Genomic DNA, 19058 nt, shown 5'->3' on the forward strand with positions numbered 1-19058 from the left:
TGCTATTTGGTCAGTATGATTAGGACCTCTATTGATTGGTATGGCGGGGCTCTGTCCCGACCTTTATGATATTTATGTACTCTTAGAGGCTGATAGACAAATGTCATGTGTACGGATACTTGTACGGCCTTGTCGGCCTATGTTTTAAGTATATAATGGATCACATTGGTCTTATAGGCTCGTACGTCTTATGTATAAGTTGGTATTTCATGTTGTATCCAACTTATCTCATGGCAGTCTCTCCGACTTAGTTTTCTATAATAGTGTTATATGAAGAGATACGTTATGTTGGTACTCGGTTGAGTAAGGTACCGGGTACCCGTCGCGGCCCATCGGTTTGGATCATGACAGATTTAGCCGAGGGTGACCTGATATCTTTTACAGAGATCAATAATTACTGGGTCGAGGGGACCCAATGTGAAGGGGTAAGTGTAAACACTTAAGAACCCCTCCACATAGGCAGTGATGCTCTCTTCAGGAGCAGGAATTTGCACCACGACCTCGGGACCCCAGTTGCAGTCCCTCTTCACGGCCTCGAGGTGACTCTTCGATATTGAGCATATGTACATCGACACATGCTCACATCGGCCTGGGATCGATAAAGGGTATTCGACCTTGAAGTCGAATTTTAGAGTACACGGGTCAGGAACATATTCATGGGGAAGCGGCTCCGCCGGCGCCTTGCCGCCGGACGACCGGGAAGAGGAGCAAGAAGCTTTCTCCTTTTGCGGTACAGTTTTTGAGGTTTTCGCCATTTGTATAAGTAAAAAAGAGCGAAAAAAGATGAAAAACTGGTGGTTTCGGTGCTAACGGCGGTGGTTCTACAGACGGCGAAAAGGAGGAGATGAAAAGAGTGAGAATACTTAGAGGTTTGATTAGAGCAAAAGTAAAGTTTGATTCAATGAATGGGCGGGTATTTATAGGTTCACGGCGACGGTTCGGTGGCGTTAGTGGCCGACCGCTAACTGACAAGCATTAATGATTTGGGGAACTGAACTGACGGGACGCTTCGATCACATCCGTCACTTACGTCACAAGGACGACATCATGATCGAGGTTTCAGAAAATCAAGGCTCAAACCGTTTCTTATCATTTTATTCCACGAAACGCGGGGACTATCTGTATACGGTCGAAATCGGGCATGTCAGATTTCATTGGCACAAGGAGCTGCCTCGAGAGTAAGCTCGTAATAAACCAGGCTCGAGCTCAATGGCAAAGTACGAAGCACGAAGATCGAAGTGCTCGCTGAAGATCGAGACCGAGCATGACCGACTTCGAGTAAGGCATAATAACGGAATGGCGAGATATTAACAACCGACCGAAAATCTCGGCGAAAATCTCGGCACATATCAAATCAAGCGGTTATTGATGTCAATCATGGGAATTAGTTTTGTGATTAGAATTGTACCATATTTAGGATTCCTCTACTATATAAAGAGGGACCCTATTCATTTGTAAGGGGCATTGATTCACTGATAAAAATATACAAAAACGTTGCTCTCTATTTTACTTATTATCCATTACTGTTCATCATTGTTCTTTACTGTTCTTCTTACCCAACCTCGAGACCATCTCGAATCGAGGTCGAAAGCGCTACTAGAACAATGGTTTCATTTATTTTACTATTCAAATTATCTATTTCAATTCCTTGTTTGTCAATTGGTATTGGATAAAATTACGTATTCTTAAAACCACTAAACAAGTTTAATTGTTACTCGAATTTTAGGGTAAATAGTAATGTTAAATGGATATTGTCTGATGTTGAAGCTAGGGGCGGAGCGAGAAATCAACCTACGAGTTTGTATTAAAAATTTACTGAATATGTATAAACATTAAATATAGAACTCAATTACTAAAATTTGATATCGCTATTGTAGAATTTAAATGAAGCTCACTGCTAGTTCCAGTTAGAAATTTTATTAATCAAATAAGATCGAACCAATATTTAGGGAGATGGATAAAGTGAGGTCAAGTTGTCGGCTTTGGCGTATCTTGTTGAAATTGAAATTAAGGCCCAATCTGCTTGTTACACATTGTTAGTTGACTTTTGGCTACTTGTATATAAAAGTTAGAGAGGATAAAATCTCGAGGATGTACTCCTCATTCTGTTATTAAACCTTAGTAAGTTACAACTTTCACTACTTCCACCTCTGACTATTAAACAAGGAATCCATTTATATATGCTGATGGTATAAATTTTTAATGCAATAACAAGTTATTTAAAATATAATTATAATTAGTTGTCTATATTAATTAAAAGAATTAGTTGTCTTATAACTTTTTATCTACTTAAACTACAGTGGTAAAATAAAAAGTTTATATAGTCAGTATATAAAATTTAAATCAGATTAAACAATTTTCTCGTAAGCAACTGCATTTTATATCTGGCTTCAGCCTGTTGCAATTGTGGCGAAACTCAATGAGTAGGACATATACTATCGGAGATCGTCCACTGGCTAAAACTATAACGTAATTCATACATATGGTTATAAAAAAAAGAAGGAAAAAATGACAATGTATAGCTACTCTCAAAATAATAGCCGAAAAATATATTTTTTTTTAATTTCTCTCTCTCTCTCTCTCTCTCTCTCTCTCTCTCTCTCTCTCTCATATATATATATATATATATATATACACACACACTATATACGTTATATACAAAAATTATATAAATTTTAAATAATTTTTTGATTACCAAATATAAATAATTTTTATCGCGGGCTAAAAGTGAAAAAAAACTCAATAAAAATATCTGATGTTGTGGGAAACTTGAAAGGGAAAAAATAAAATAAGAGAAGTAGCAAACGGAAAAGAGGTTTGGAAGGTGTTGTAATTGGTAAACATCCACACGTCAAAGCAATCACGCCACTGAGTCATAGTTCGTGGAATCTGTTGCTGTGCTCATTTTATTTTCTTTTTATGTAAGTATTCCCATATTTTTTTTGTGACAATGAGAGTTAAACTACCTAATTTTTTAGCATAATTTTTTTAAATTAAGTTTACATATTAAAAAATTAAATAAAATAATATAAGTCACAATAGTTAACAATTCAAAATATTTAAAAAGTTTGTAAAATCATGGTCAATAAAAACTACTTTAACTTTTCAAATAATAATTGATAACATAAACTAGAACACATTGAGTATTATATTATTATTATTATTATTATTATTATTATTATTATTATTATTATTATTATTATTATTAGGAGGATTAGGATACTTCCTCCAGATTTGAAAAAGCGTCGTGACATTAAGAACTAACCAACAAATAGTAATGGCAAGAAAATGGGAAAAAGCATTCTGCACTTTTTAGCTCCGACCAAAAGAAGTATGAACATGTCTTTCATAAAATGAGAATAGATGCCATTCTTGCATTTCAATATCTATTTAAAAAGCAAAGGGAAGATTTGGGACGATAATTTGAGCCCAAAATTATTTGACCCGCTCATTTGTTGAACGTAACCCATCTTGATTCTAGACCATTTCAGTTCATCTAAAGTTGAACTGTTTATTAACCCAAATTAATTCATGAGTAACTTTGCTAAAATATATTTAAAATTATTCTTGTTTTGTTTGATATGTTATATATGACCAAAACAAAAGAAAAAAAGTCTTATTTGATAATTAACAATTCATAAGAAAATAACACACATTAATTAAAGCTTGATAAAAATTGGACGAGTTGAGCTATGACCTAAATTTTAGTTCATCTTGACCCAGCTCATCTCGACCCAAGTAACTTTTAGGCGAATCATTAACCCGCCCATTTATTGACTCGGCTCATGTTGACTAGCCCAAAATCAGCCAACCCGACCATTAGACAACCTTAGGGAAGATACTCAAGTGCCTATCATCATATGCTTAACAACCACTATGGCTGCTTGGTACCGGATTTACCCCTTTAATTTTGAAGAATTAATCTAAATAGTCGTTCATATCTGATCGCTTAAATAACAATGATTATGGTTCATTAGGTCGTTTCTGATGCGCCCAAAAAATTATTTGCGATTTGGGTCCGGTCGCCCGAATTCATGAAGATGGCATGGACATTAGCACAAAAAATCGAAAATCATATTGAATTCCTGTTTTATGGCCCTAAAATTCCAAAAAGAGTACCGGTTATGTCGAAGCAATGACTATGGTTCATTATGTCGTTTTTGATAGGCCCACAAACTTTAGTCGATTCGGGACCAGTCGTCCGAATTCATGAAGATGGCATGGACATTAGCACACGAAAAATCGAAAATCGTACTGAATTCATGTTTTATGGCCCTGAAACTCCAAAAAATAAGGAACGGTCATGACGAGGCTATGACTTTGGTTCATTAGGTCGTTTCTGATGGCCCCACAAAATTTTAGACTATTCGGGACTGGTCGTCCGAATTTATGAAAATGACGTGGGCATTAGCACACGAAAAAGCGAAAATCGCACTAAACTCCTGTTTTATGGCCCTAAAATGCCAAAAAATGAGGAACGGTCATGGCAAAACAATAACTATGGTTCATTAGGTCATTTATGATGGGCTCACAAATTTTAGGCGATTCGAGGCTGGTCGCCCGAATTCAATATGATGGCGTAGGCATTAACATACGAAAAATAAGAAACCGTGCTTAATTCCTGTTTTATGGCCATAAAACATCAAAAAATGAAGAACGGTTATGGAAAAGAAATTACTATTGTTTATTATGTCTTTTCTAATGGGCCCACAAAATCTTTTACTATTCGGAGCTCGTCGCCCGAATTCATGAAGATGGCGTGGATATTAACACACAAAAATTGAAAATCGCCATGGATTCCTGTTTTTTGGTCCAAAATGTCAAAAAGCGAGGAACATTCATGGTGAACAGTATGGCAAGAAAATGGGAAAAAAGCATTCTGCACTTTTTAGCTCCGACCAAAAGAAGTATGAACATGTCTTTCGTAAATAAAAGAGAAAACTACCCTCTGTAGCCCCTCAAAATTTTAATAGCCCATATTTTTGCCCATTGACACAAAATGACCCTCCGGCCCAAACATATTACATTTAATAGCCCGAAATATCTATTTTATATATTTGTTGTATAGTGACAGTCTATTTTGTATATTTGTTGTATAGTGACAGTCTATTTTTATAGTTACAGTATATTTTGTATAATTTTTTGTATAGTGACTATTCTATTTAATATATATTTTGTATAGTGACAGTCTATTTTGTATATATTTTGTATGGTGATAATCTATTGTATATAAATTATACAGTGACAGTCTATTTTGTATAGTGACAGTCTATGTTGTATATATTTTGTATAGTGACAGTCTACTTAGTATATTTTTTGTATAATGACAGTCTATTTTTGTATAGTGACAGTTTATTGTATATAAATTGTATAGTGACGGTCTATTTTATATAACTTTTGTAAATCCTTTTTTTTTTGTGTGTGTATATATATATATATATATATATATATATATATATATATATATATATATATATATAATATACCAATATTCAAAAGAAATGCTCTTGTTGTTGACATTAACAAGTGAGGAATGAAGTACTGATTAAAATTGTCTTCAAGAAAAAAAGTTGACCTTTTTCACTGGAGAATTTTGACCAAGGAATTGCCTTTTCCAATATCATCTTCTTCTTCATCATCATTATCAAGAATAAGGAATTAAGCAACACATGACATTCCCATATGCCATGAATCTCTACAACTGACACAAAAAATATTAAGGTGTAACTTATAAGCAACATATGACATTCCCATATGCCATGAATCTCTACAACTGACACAAAACATTCTCCAATATTTAGGACACGCCCTAATTAAAAACTTATTTTTATCATCAATAAAAATCCCTGTACAATCCAAAAAGGGGCATTTGATTACCAACGGCGAAACCAAAACCTCAGTTTCTCTGATCGCATCTTCTACTCGATTGAGAAAATCTCTAGGCATTAAAGACTTAATATCCAAAATTCTCTTGCAACTGGAAACAAGGCATTTCACTTCTTTTATATCTTCATCGATTTTTTCTCCTATATTATTTTTTATGCATTCTTCACAATAATAGTGCCTGCAACTGCTGTCCCGTATCAACGTATTAGGGGGTTTCGCATCGTCACAAATTTCACAATAAGTGCAAGACGATTCCCCCTTTTCCAAAATATTTTATTAGTTAACCGAATAATTTTAATTTTTTAACCAAATTATAAACATTAATTTCGAACATTATATATCCCCTATATTTGGAGCATTCTTGAAGAAGAAGAAATTTTGTGGGAACGTCCAATGTTTATGTAAGCAAAGAGAGAACAATGAGCACATATTGAATTATAGAAGAACAAAAAAGTGATATGACGGCGGTCGTCAGGCGAAGGCGGTCCCTCGGGAGTGGATCACGACGGAGGGAGTTGATTGGTGGTTCAATACGGAGGCGGCGCTTGCGACGGCGGCATTCGGCAGCGGCTTTTTCGGCTGAGGAAAATACGTATGATCGCTGAGGGAGAAGAAAGTTAGGGTTTTGAGTGGCAGTGGTCTTGGGCTAGCCTTTTAATTAATTTTGGGCTGTTAATTGTATGGGGTTAATTTGTGGCTATCAGGTGATATAAATTTGGCCCTAGTGGTTACAAATGAACTTTGCTCTAAATAAAATGAGAATGCATGCCATTCTCGCATTTCAATATCTATTTAAAAAGCAAAGGGAAGATTAGGGGTGACAATTTGAGCCCAAAATTATTTGACCCGCTCATTTGTTGAACTCAGTCCATCTTGATCCCAGACCATCTCAGCCCATGTAAAGTTGAACTGTTTACTAACCCAAATTAATTCATGAGTAACTTTGCTAAAATATCTTAAAAAGTATTCTTGTTTTGTTTGATATGTTATATATGACCATAACAAAAGAAAAAAAATCTTATTTGATAATTAACAGTTCATAAGAAAATAACACACATTAATTAAAGCTTGATAAGAATTGGACGGGTTGAACTATGACCTAAATTTTAGTTCATCTTGACCCAGTTCATCTCGGCCCAAATAAATTTTAGAGGAATTATTAACCCGCCCATTTATTGACTCGGCTCATGTTGACTAGCCCAAAATCAGCCAACCCAACCATTAGACAACCTTAGGGAAGATACTCAAGTTCCCATCATCATATGCTTAACAATCACTATGACTGCTTGGTACCAGATTCACCCCTTTAATTTTGAAGAATTAATCTAAATAGTCGTTCATATCCGATCGCTTAAATAAAAAATAACAGCAGATGTATAATATGTATAATTCATGTATATAGTTAAAAAAAGTAACTTTCTATATAGCCCGTCAGGACTTTAAAATTTATTTACAAAATTGAAATTGTAGTAACCATGATATCTCATCCAAGGGCCAAGGCGATGAAGCACATTTCATTGTATATTATAGTAATAGCACGAGCTAATCAATTTTTAACATTGTAATTGAAAAATAGCCACTTTCATGAAGTTTCAAATTCTACGGGTTAAGTGAAACTCCATGACATTATCATTAAGTTCCACATGTGGATTTGAAACTCAATGATAGTGGTCATTGTTTAATAGCAAGAGCTAAAAAGTGGTTATTTGTGAAATTTATCCCATTTCATTATCTTTGGGCCTCTAGCAAGCCCATAAGGGTTTTTAACAGATCAACAGCTAAACAAAATTATCAAAATCACACTTTCCAACGAGCCCGCGTCCAACAGAGGAAGCAAATCTTGGGCTTGAGCCCTTAAGCTCATTTTTCTGTTGTAATTTTCTTTTAATTTATATTACTTTTACCTTCAAAGAGACACATTATCCAAAATATCTCCTTTGATTATAATTTTATCAAGAAACAAATATTTCTCATTTTAGAAAAATAAAATAAAATACTACCTGCTTTTTCTATGGTTGACAGAGAAAATGTCAGTCTGCTCATTGACGACACAGAAACATAAACATGAAAGTAAACTACTGGTTGATTGATTGACAAAGCTGTTCTTCTATATCTTTATACAGACAAGAGCCAAATTCTAGAATGAACATACCATAACTCTACGTATTTGTGTATTCGTGCCGAAATCTCATGGCCATTAAGTTTTACTGACCATTAATGGTCACATTCTATACCTTAAAGTCTCAGAATTCCTGATGAACATGCACATATACACATACCTTAAGAAAGACAGCATTTGCCATCAGCCAACATTACGCGCAGGACTCATTCTACTCCTCCTTCCGTTAAAGCTACGACTTGAGAGCAACCTTGGAAGACAACATTGTGCTGACTTTGACGTTTTGACGTCAGATTTTAACAGTCCACTGGGTGTTCTTTCGCTACTACACACAGACGCATAAGGTGTCCCAGGTGTGGATCTTGGAGGAAGTTGAGCACCAGTTGACGCAGTTTCTTTTTTAGTATTTGTACCATTTTGTTTTTCTTCAGCATTTTGCCCATTTTGGTCCTGATCGCTTCTCAAGCTTTCTTTGAAAAGTTCAGATAATCTCTTCTTTTTATCCGTTGGGGATGATTGCTGAAAATAAGCAGGGGTTCTGTTCCCTGTTAAATTTCTAGCTAAGTGATGAACAGGTGTATTTCCACGGGATGGCGTAAAATCTGTAGTCAAATTCAGAGAATCATAAAAATACAAGATGATATACAAGAGTAAATAAAAAATGGCAGTTAGACAATTCTAAACATTGGTTTTGGACTGAAGAACACATATCTGTTAGCTGGATACCATTAACTAATTAAAAGTCGCATGTCGGAATCTTACTAATAGCTAATGTACTTTTCAAGGGTGTCGTGAGCATTTTCTTTCAAATCAAAATAAGTGATATTATTAGAATACTACTGCTTTTGCAGCTTCTCCCCGTGAATCATTAGGCACTACCCGTGAGTAGATCAAGATACAGTAATTAAAGTTCCATTTTGTAGCTCATTTATGAAAACAAAGAAAGAGAAAGGAGAGAGGATGGAATAACACGAACCATCAACTGAAGATCTTACCTCCATTCACGCTTAAGAAGTCATCTTCACAATCTGAATCCAACCAAGGCTGGGAATCAAAGAAGGTCTCCTCCTTGCTACCTACAAGAAAGAAATGTCTCTGACTCAGATAAAAGATGCAATAAAATAGAACACCATAAATATAAACTCACGCACTATGCATGAAAATTTTAAACACTTAGCAAGGTTTCCTCTGTTTCATGCAGTGAATCAGAGTGGTACTTTGAGAAACTAAAGAAGAAAACTGAAAAGGAGGATACACCATGTCCTTATCGTTATTCAACCATAAGGCTAGATAATCATATTCAAAATAAATCCATCCAATACAGATAAAGAGAAATGAGATTGGTTGGAAACACTCATTGGCAAACCACAAATGACTTTCAAGAAAGAGTGCTATTATTAGGCACATGATCAAGAACACAAGGTGATGCAGCAAAAACAACGGTAGATATGATGTTAGTATCCTCGACTAACCGTTGTTAATCCACATGAATAAAACTGAACTATGAGAAGGCTGAGGCCATTAGCCATATCAAACTAATACATTTATCTTCTGCTAGCAACAAGGAAAAGATTCAAGAAAGACAAAGAACTTAACATGCTTCCTTAAAAGTGAGGTAAACTAAAAACTGTACAGTGTTTTTATTTTACTTGTAAAATTTATTTAGTTAATTTAATTAACTTCATTACCGAGAATAATGTTGTTTTAAGCTTTGAAATTCGACGGATAATGAATTCGCCCCTCTACCCTCCTTCATTTAAACACTAAACTTGATTCATAGCAAGCTTCGGCTCATGATGTGTGCTTACCACACAACACACAATGTACTACCTTAACTATTGAACCAAAGCTCTGAAAATACTGGTAAAATTTAATTTTATCCTTAGGAAAAGAGAATATTGTTGACTATTTGCTGATCATTATAGACGGATAGTATAAGTGAGGGCAGTGTAGACCCACGACATGATATGTCAAACAAGGGGATTGGTTTTATAACAAATGTCACCCTCAGTTTTAACTATCTCAAAGAATGTTTTAGTACAACAGCTCAAGTATTGTCTTAGACATGGAGATATTGATGAATGCAACAATCAAGACATGAACTAAGATTTCCATAGGACCATCTGATGTTGATGTAAAGTTCCAAAGGACCATCAAATGTTGATGAAAATAATATCCTCTAGCAAGTGCATAATGGTATTATGTGATAGTTGTCGGTGTTAGTGAGGATGGCTTTTAATAGTAGAGGAAGAAATCTCATTATAAAGAAATATTTGTTTGATAAAAGTAGCAGCCCAGCAAAAAGAGAATGCTGCAATGACTAATTACAAGGCTGCAAAGACTCATTCTTTACAATTCATGTAATGAACTGAGGAATGCTAAAAAGTACCTTTATATATAATATTAGAAGTACTACAATATCTCCTTGGTTTAAGGTATACTACTAAGCTAAGTATTTTCTTTTTCTTTTCTGGTGATACTTTAAGCTGCTATCTTAATAATTTCTTCAGAAATTAAAAAATTGCCCTGCCCATGATAACAAGTTCTGCAGATGGCCCCATCAACTGAAGAATTTTTGGCATTATTCAAGATTCTGAAAATAGCTTCTTGGTCAATATTTCTAAGTCCACAAAGGGAATAGAGAGCTACTACTCTGTAAAATAGTATTAAAGTGTTCTTTTTAGGCCACCAACTAATATCACAAAAAATACATAACTAATGTCCATCAGATCAAACAGAACACCTCTTCAACTTTCCTTTACATTCCAAAATGCCCGGATAATCAAAGGCCAGTAATGAAATGACATATGGGTCTCATATAAATTGAAAATACCAAAAATTAGGAACAGCACAAAATCTATTAGCAGAGGCAAGAATCTAACACAGCATGACATGGCAATAGACGGTAAAGAAACGGACTTTGGGTCTCTAACTCTAATACGGCATGACATGGCATCAGACTATAAAACAACGGATATTGGGTTTAACTCAACTCTAAAAGCTCGTTCATGGGGTGAGATTGAGCATGGACAACATAACATAGAGCCTAACATAGGATAAACCAAGAATTGGTATGGGTCTAGCTCAGTCAGCGATACCATATAAAGAAATGAACCTTAGGCCTAAGGTGTAAATCGCGCAATACCATATAAGTAATTACTAAAAACACATTCAAACTAATTACTAAACATCCCATATAACATCCCACAACCAATGTGAGACAACTCAACACAAACTAATTACTAAAAAAACATTCAAAATCAGAAACATATGTTAACCTTCAATTCAAAAAGACAGCAGCTTTCCCCTTTTTTCCACATTGCCAAACAATATAACAGAGTTATCACAGAGTTTCTGTTGTAAAATAACAAATGAATAAAGAGAGAGTAATAGGGTAGTACCAAAGTCAGGAAAAGTAGTAACAGCAGGAGTTTGAGATTTGAGTTGAAGATCAGAGACTTTGGTATCATTTTTGTTGAGAGGTGAAGGAGTGACAAGCTTGTCAGTTTTGGAAGAACCAAAAACAAGACGAATTTTCATGGCTGATTCAGAGTCTTTGTGCACTGAAACACATGAACCCATTTACTAAACACACAACACACACACACCCCCTTTACAATCACAATTCCATATCAAACAAAATTTCTGCAGTAGAGAGAGAAAGAGTGAAGTAGAAGTGAGAGAAAGGAGAGACAACTAAACAGGGAGAAGAGCAAAAGGCTATGCCTTTGCGTTACAAATAAAAGAGTTGAAAATTCGTCTAAAAAAAGATAAAATTGGGGCTTGAAAGCGAAGTTATCGTAATTTGGTAGTAAGAGTAGAGGAGCAGAAAGGTCCCACCCAAAAAAAGTCGGAATCATTGCAATCTACTGTTCCATAGGGGTTTGGCTTTTTGTTTACCACCATATAATTTTTCCTTCGTCCCAAAAATGAAATGAATATTTTAATTTATTATTTCCTTATGTGAACTCATTGGAGACGAAATTTAAAAAAAAAGAGAAGACTTTTGAATTTGTGGTGTAAAATAAAGCACATATATTTTGTGTGGCTATAAATTATTATATAAAAGTAAATTATTTCCAAATAAGAAAATATGTTATTTTTTTTGTACAGACTAAAAAGAAAATAAGTTCAACCAATAGAGTAATTATTATAATTTATAGTAATTTTATATAATTTTTAAATAAATAAATTTTATTTTATAAAATTTAAAGGTGTAAAAAATTTGACTCTCACAACTTGTTTAGGATATTTATGCCTTGTTGACTTTTATGTGCTTTAGTTCCCGATAATAATTCCGCATACGAAGTTTTAGATAGGTAAAAAGAGATTATATAGTATAGTATGTCATATTTCTCTCTCTCTCTCTCTCTCTCTCTCTCATTTAAATCCTAACTTATAAGATTTTCCTACTATATTAATTGTTAGACTACACCCTTGAATGTTCGTTAATGTTTTTTTTGTTCTTAACAAGATAAAAGTAAATGAAAAATAGATATCGGTGAGAGGAAAATGATTCAATATTGGTCATTTTGGATTAGAGAAATTATGAGGAGATTGATTTTATGATCGATTTTTAATATATTTTTAATTTTATGATTATTTTCATAAAAAAATAATAAAACATAAAGATCGACAAATAAATAAAAAGAATCTCCACAGGATCATTTTTCTTAATTCCATACCATAACAAATGATAGAAGTGTTATAAAATAAAGTAAGTAAAGTAAAGACAACTATAGAGAGAAACTGATATATTATTCAAACTTCAAACTTATGTACATAATGAACTGAAAACTCCTCTATTTATAGAAGAAAGGAAGCTGCTGTGTAAGATGCTACTGCAAGCTGTTGTGTAAGTTGCTACTCTAAGCTGTTGTGCAAGATATAGATAATCTTCTACCATGGGTAATATTTATCCATAACGGAGTACCGAAAGGATAAACTTCTTCAGGAGACTTATTTCCAATAGAGTACTAAATAGATAAACATATTTACGGCGGAGTCTCATATGGATAAGCTTTTTTCAGGAAGCTTATTTACAATGGAGTACTAAATGAACATCCATAATATAATATATTTATAACACTCCCCCTTGGATATTCATTAAAAGATAATGTGCCTCATTAAAACCTTGCTAGGAAAACATTATGTGAGAAAAAACCTTAGTAAGGAAAAAAGAGTATATCGCGTATTTTACTCCCCTGATGAAAACTTTATTTTAAATATTTAAGTCTCCGCATTCCAATCTTGTAAACCATCTTCTCAAAAGTTGAAGTTGGTAAAGATTTAGTGAATAAATCTGCTGGATTGTCACTTGAACGGATTTGTTGCACATCAATATCACCATTTTTCTGATGATCGTGTGTGTAGAATAATTTTGGTGAAATGTGCTTCGTTCTATCTCCTTTTATAAATCCCCCCTTCAATTGGGCTATGCATGCAACATTGTCTTCGTATAAAATTGTGGATCTTTTCTCACATTTCAAACCACATTTATCTCGAATAAAATGAATTATTGATCTTAACCATACGCATTTCCTACTTGCTTCATGAATAGCTATTATTTTAGCATGATTTGAAGAAGTAGCAACAATATATTGCTTTGTGGAGCGCCATGATATGATAGTACCTCCACATGTAAACACGTACCCGGTTTGAGATCTAGCTTTATGGGGATCAAATAAATAACTTGCATCTGCATAACCAATAAGATCTGCACTATCTTTGTTAGCATAAAATAAACCCATATCAAGAGTTCCTTTTAAATATCATAATATATGCTTAATCCCGTTCCAATATCTCCGTGTAGGAGAAGAACTATATCTTGCTAGTAAATTAACATAAAATGCTATGTCAGGCCTTGTAGCATTAACAACATACATTAGTGCAGCAATTGAACTGAGATAGGGTACTTTGGGACCAAGGAGTTCCTCATCCTATTCTGGAGGTCGGAACAAATCTATATTCACTTCAAGTGATCGAACAACCATTGGTGTACTCAATGAGTGCACTTTGTCCATGTAAAAAAGTTTTAAGACCCTTTCTGTATAGGCAGATTGATGAATAAAGATCCCGTATGCTAAATGTTTAATTTGCAGACCAAGAAAAAGTTTTATTTTTCCGAGATCTTTCATCTCAAATTCTTTCTTAAGATATTCAATTGCTTTTTGGATCTCTTATGAAGTTCCAACAAGATTTATGTCATCAACATAAACAGCAAGTAAAATAAATTCTGAAGCCATTTTTTTTTATAAAAATACATGGACAAATAACATCATTTATGTAACCCTCTTTCACCAAATATTCACTGAGGCGATTATACCACATGCGCCCAGATTGCTTTAAACCGTACAAAGATCTTTGTAATCTGATTGAGTATATTTTTCGAGATTTTGAATATGCTTCAGGCATTTTAAATCCTTCAGGGATTTTCATATAAATCTCATTATCAAGTGACCCGTACAGATAAACTGTAACCACATCCATTAGATGTATTTCAAGCCTTTCACTTAAGGCTAAACTGACGAGATATCGAAATGTTATGGCATCCATAACGGGTGAATATGTTTCTTCATAATCGACTCCAGGTCGTTGTGAGAATCCTTGTGCAACAAGGCGAGCCTTGTATCTTTCAACTTTATTTTTATCATTCTTTTTTTGCACAAAAATTCATTTATGCCCAACTGACTTTATACCAGCAGGTGTTTGGACTACTGGTCCAAAGACCTCTCTTTTAGCAAGTGACTTCAATTCCGATTGAATTGACTCTTGCCATTTTGGACAATCAGATCTTTGTCGACATTCTTTGACAGATCGGGGTTCAAGATTCTCACTATCTTGCATAATGTTAAGTGCAACATTATATGCAAAAATATTATCCACCACTATTTCAGATCGATTTAAATTAATCCCATCACCAGTAGAACTTATTAAAAGTTCCTCGCTCACTTGAGTCTCGGGTTCATTGATTTCTTCAGAAATCTCAGAACTAATCAGATCTTGGGTCTCTTCAGGAGATCCCTTCATAATATCATTTTGATAATTTGTCGATTTTCTTTTTCTAGGATTTCGATCCTTAGAACCCAAAGGCCTACCACGCTTCATGCGTGCTTTAGGTTCACTAGCTCTCATGCTAGTATATGGTCCTGCTGGGACATCAATTCGGATAGGAACATTCTCTACAAGGATATGTGACTTAGTTATCCTTTTCAAATCAGTAAATGCGTCTGGCATTTGATTTGCTATATTTTATAAATGGATGATCTTCTGGACCTCCTGATTACATATAGGGGTACGTGGATCAAAGTGAGATAATGATGAAACTTTCCACACAATTTCTCTTTTGATTTCCTTTTTCTCTCCCCCTAAATTTATTTCATCAAATTGACAATCTGCAAACCGAGCAGTAAATAAATCTCCCGTCAATGGTTCAAGATAGCGAATAATAGAGGGTGATTCAAACCCAATATATATTCCTAACCTTCTTTGGGGGCCCATCTTACTGCGCTGTGGTGGTGCTACTGGCACATATACAACACATCCAAAAATTCGTAGATGAGCAATATTTGGTTCATGACCAAAAACTAATTGTGACGGAGAATATTTATTATAATGTGTTGGTCTGAGACGGATAAGTGATGTTGCGTGCAAGATAGCATGGACCCAAACAATAGTGGGCAATTTTGTTTTCATAAGTAGTGGTCTTGCTATCAATTGCATCGTTTAATAAATGACTCTGCAAGGCCATTTTGAGTATGAACATAAGCTACATGATGTTCAACCTTTATCCCAACTGATAGACAGTAATCATCAAAAGCATGAGATGAGAATTCTCCAGCATTATCAAGGCGAATAGCCTTTATAGGATAATCTGGGAATTGTGCCCTTTAATCGAATTATTTGGGCTAATAACTTTGCAAACGTCAGGTTGCGAGATGATAGTAGGCACACATGAGACTATTTTGAAGATGCATCTATTAGGACCATAAAATATCTAAACAACCCACTTGGTGGGTGAATAGGTCCACATATATCCCCATGTATACGTTCTAAAAAGGCAGGGGACTCAATGCTAACCTTCATTGGTGATGGTCTAGTGATCATTTTGCCTTGATAACAAGCATCACATGAAAATTCATCATTTGTAAGAATCTTCAGGTTCTTTAATGGATGCCCACTCGAATTTTCAGTAATTCATCTCATCATTATTGATCCAGGATGGCCCAAACGGCCATGTCAAATCACAAAAGTATTTGAATCAGTAAACTTCTGGTTTACGATAGAGTGTGCTTCAACTGTACTAATCTTTGAATAGTATATGCCAGAAGATAAAGTTGGTAACTTTTCTACAATGTATTTTCGGCCAGAAATATTCTTTGTAATACAAAGATATTCCACGTTTATTTCATCTATTGTCTCAACATGGTACCCATTTCGGCGGATATCTATAAAACTCAACAAGTTTCTTCGGGACTTGGAGGAGAACAATGCATTGTCGATAATAAGCTTTGTTCTCTTAGACAGAAATACAGTAGCTCTTCCGGAGCGTTCAATCAAACTTATATTAACATAAATTGTTGAAATATTTGCTTTTTTCTTGTACAAATAAGAAAAGTATTTCTTATCTTTGAATATAGCATGGGTTGTTTCACTATCAATTACACAAATATCTTCATGATTGGTCTTTGATCCAAACACAATTTGAGGATTATCCATATTCTTCAAAATGACATAAATAAAATAAATATGATAGTAAACATCATTTTTAAAGCATAACTTTTATTTATGTACAACAATTACATAACCATACTATCTACTACAAACAACAAAAATTAAAATATTTACATTTCTGTAGATTCACTACCGATCACATGACTTGTTTCTCCTTCTGGGAGTGCAAAATAATCAGCTACATCCAAATGCATGAAGTCTAAATTATCTTCAGAAATAAAATTTACTTCAATATTTTTCTCTGTCTTCTTCAGGGAGGCTTGATACAGCTCAACCAGGTGCTTTGGCGTATGACATGTACGTGACTAGTGCCCTTTTCCTCCACATCTATAGCATGCATTTTCTGGCTTTGCTGCTTGCATCGCTTCATGCTTTTGTTCCTTCCTTTTCCACTGCTGGTGGTGATGGGGGTTCTTTGGTGCATTGTTATTACCACGATTAGAGTTTCCTCCCCGACCACGGCCATGACCACGACTGGGGCCACGTCCTCTTCCACGTTTAGCTTGGTGGAAGTTCGTCTCATTCACTTCAGGGAATGGATAAGAACCAGTAGGTCGGCTTTCATGGTTTTTCATTAATAGCCCATTATGTTGCTCGGCTACAAGAAGATGTGAGATAAGTTCAGAATACTTTTTGAATCCCATCTCTCGATATTGCTGTTGTAGGAGCATATTCGAGGCATGAAAATTGGTGAAAATTTTCTCCAACATATCACGATCAGTAATATTATCACTACATAGTTTCAATTGGAAAATAATTCTGAATATAGTAGAATTATACTCACTGATAGATTTAAAATCTTGTAGCCTTAGATGAGTCCAATCATAACGTGCCTGTGGAAGAACGACCATCTTCATGTGGTCATATCTTTCTTTCAAATTATTCCAAAGTATGACTGGATCTTTAATAATAAGATATTCCATTTTCAGGCCCTCATCAAGGTGATGGCGTAGGAATATAATTGCTTTGGTACGATCTTGGTTTAATGCCTGATTTTTATCTTTGATGGTGTTTGCCAGACCCATCGCATCAAGATGAATTTTGGCATCGAGCACCCAAGACATGTAGCTTTTGCCCGATATAACCAGGGCTACAAACTCAAGTTTAGAAAGATTTGACATTATTTAGAAAAAGAAAGTTCGTACCTCTGATATTTTCAAAGTATTTTATCGAGATTGCAGAGTCTCGTGCTGATAATGTGTTATAAAATAAAGACTATAAAGTAAAGACAAGCATAGAGAGAAACTGATATATTATTCAAACTTCAAACTTATGTACATAATGAACTGAAAACTCCTTTATTTATAGAAGAAAGGAAGCTGCTGTGTAAGTTGCTACTGCAAGCTGCTGTGTAAGTTGCTACTGCAAGCTGCTTGTAAGCTATTGCTGCAAGCTGCTTGTAAGCTACTGCTGCAAGCTGCTGCTCTAAGCTGTTGTGTCAGATATAGATAATCTTCTACCATGGGTAATATTTATCCATAACGGAGTACTGAAAGGATAAACTTTTTCAGGAGACTTATTTCCAATAGAGTACTAAATAGATAAATATATTTACCACGAGGTCTCATATGGATAAATTTCTTCATGAAACTTATTTACAACGGAGTACTAAATGATCATCTATAATATAATATATTTATAACAAGAAAGATATTTTATCGGAATTATGTTCCTTTTACAATCATTGCCATGTGGTGTTGGCATTGCAATGTGGCTGGCAAGTGGCAAGTTTTATGGGTTCAGCAGCTTGCGCCTTTTGTCCCGATTCCCCTTTTTCCCCGGTATCTGTTTTGCTGCTCCGAAAGCTCTTTTTATGGTGATTTTTTTCCTTTCCCCCCCTCGTTAAGAAAAGGAAAACACTTTTGTGGTATAATTTTTAGGTATTTTGATACTCAAGTTAGGTTTCACGTTTTACAGATAGTTAAAGATGTCATATTCAAACTTTAATAACATAGCGAATTTGTATTTTAATTTACTGATCTCTTTATTATACTATTTGTCGCGTTTTAATCTTAGAGCACTTCTTCTTCACTGATTGTCTGTCTTGAGATTTTGGATTGAATACTCAAATTATTTCACACTTTCAAATTATAATCGGATGGAAAACAAAACAAAAGAAAGAAAATAAATAAAAGGTCTGCAAGGTGGTGTGGAACAATAAATAAGCTTAAAAAACTAGCATGGAAAGTCATCAAGACTCAATAAGTGATGGCTACCACGGGAGAAGATATTTGGTAGAGAGGATTGTTACAACATTGAGGAGGCGTTTGGACATAAGAATTGTAAAATTCGAAAAAATAGCGTAAATTTTTTTCAAGTA

The 19058-nt window shown here is 34.5% G+C and overlaps 1 protein-coding gene across 1 annotated transcript; it reads right to left on the reverse strand.

The window, feature by feature from the left end:
• Positions 1–7945: 7945 nt before the first annotated feature.
• On the reverse strand, positions 7946–11758 carry LOC107825267 (uncharacterized). The gene is made up of 3 exons (XM_016652101.2): positions 11407–11758; positions 9001–9081; positions 7946–8607 (listed from the first exon to the last, which is right to left on the reverse strand). The coding sequence occupies exons 1-3, from the start codon at positions 11585–11587 to the stop codon at positions 8189–8191; spliced, it is 681 nt and encodes a 226-aa protein (XP_016507587.1). The 5' UTR covers positions 11588–11758; the 3' UTR covers positions 7946–8188.
• Between the last annotated feature and the right edge of the window lie 7300 nt (positions 11759–19058).

The sequence above is a fragment of the Nicotiana tabacum genome, chromosome 14 (assembly GCF_000715075.1).
Source record: "Nicotiana tabacum cultivar K326 chromosome 14, ASM71507v2, whole genome shotgun sequence".
In the NCBI taxonomy this organism is placed as follows: domain Eukaryota; kingdom Viridiplantae; phylum Streptophyta; class Magnoliopsida; order Solanales; family Solanaceae; genus Nicotiana; species Nicotiana tabacum.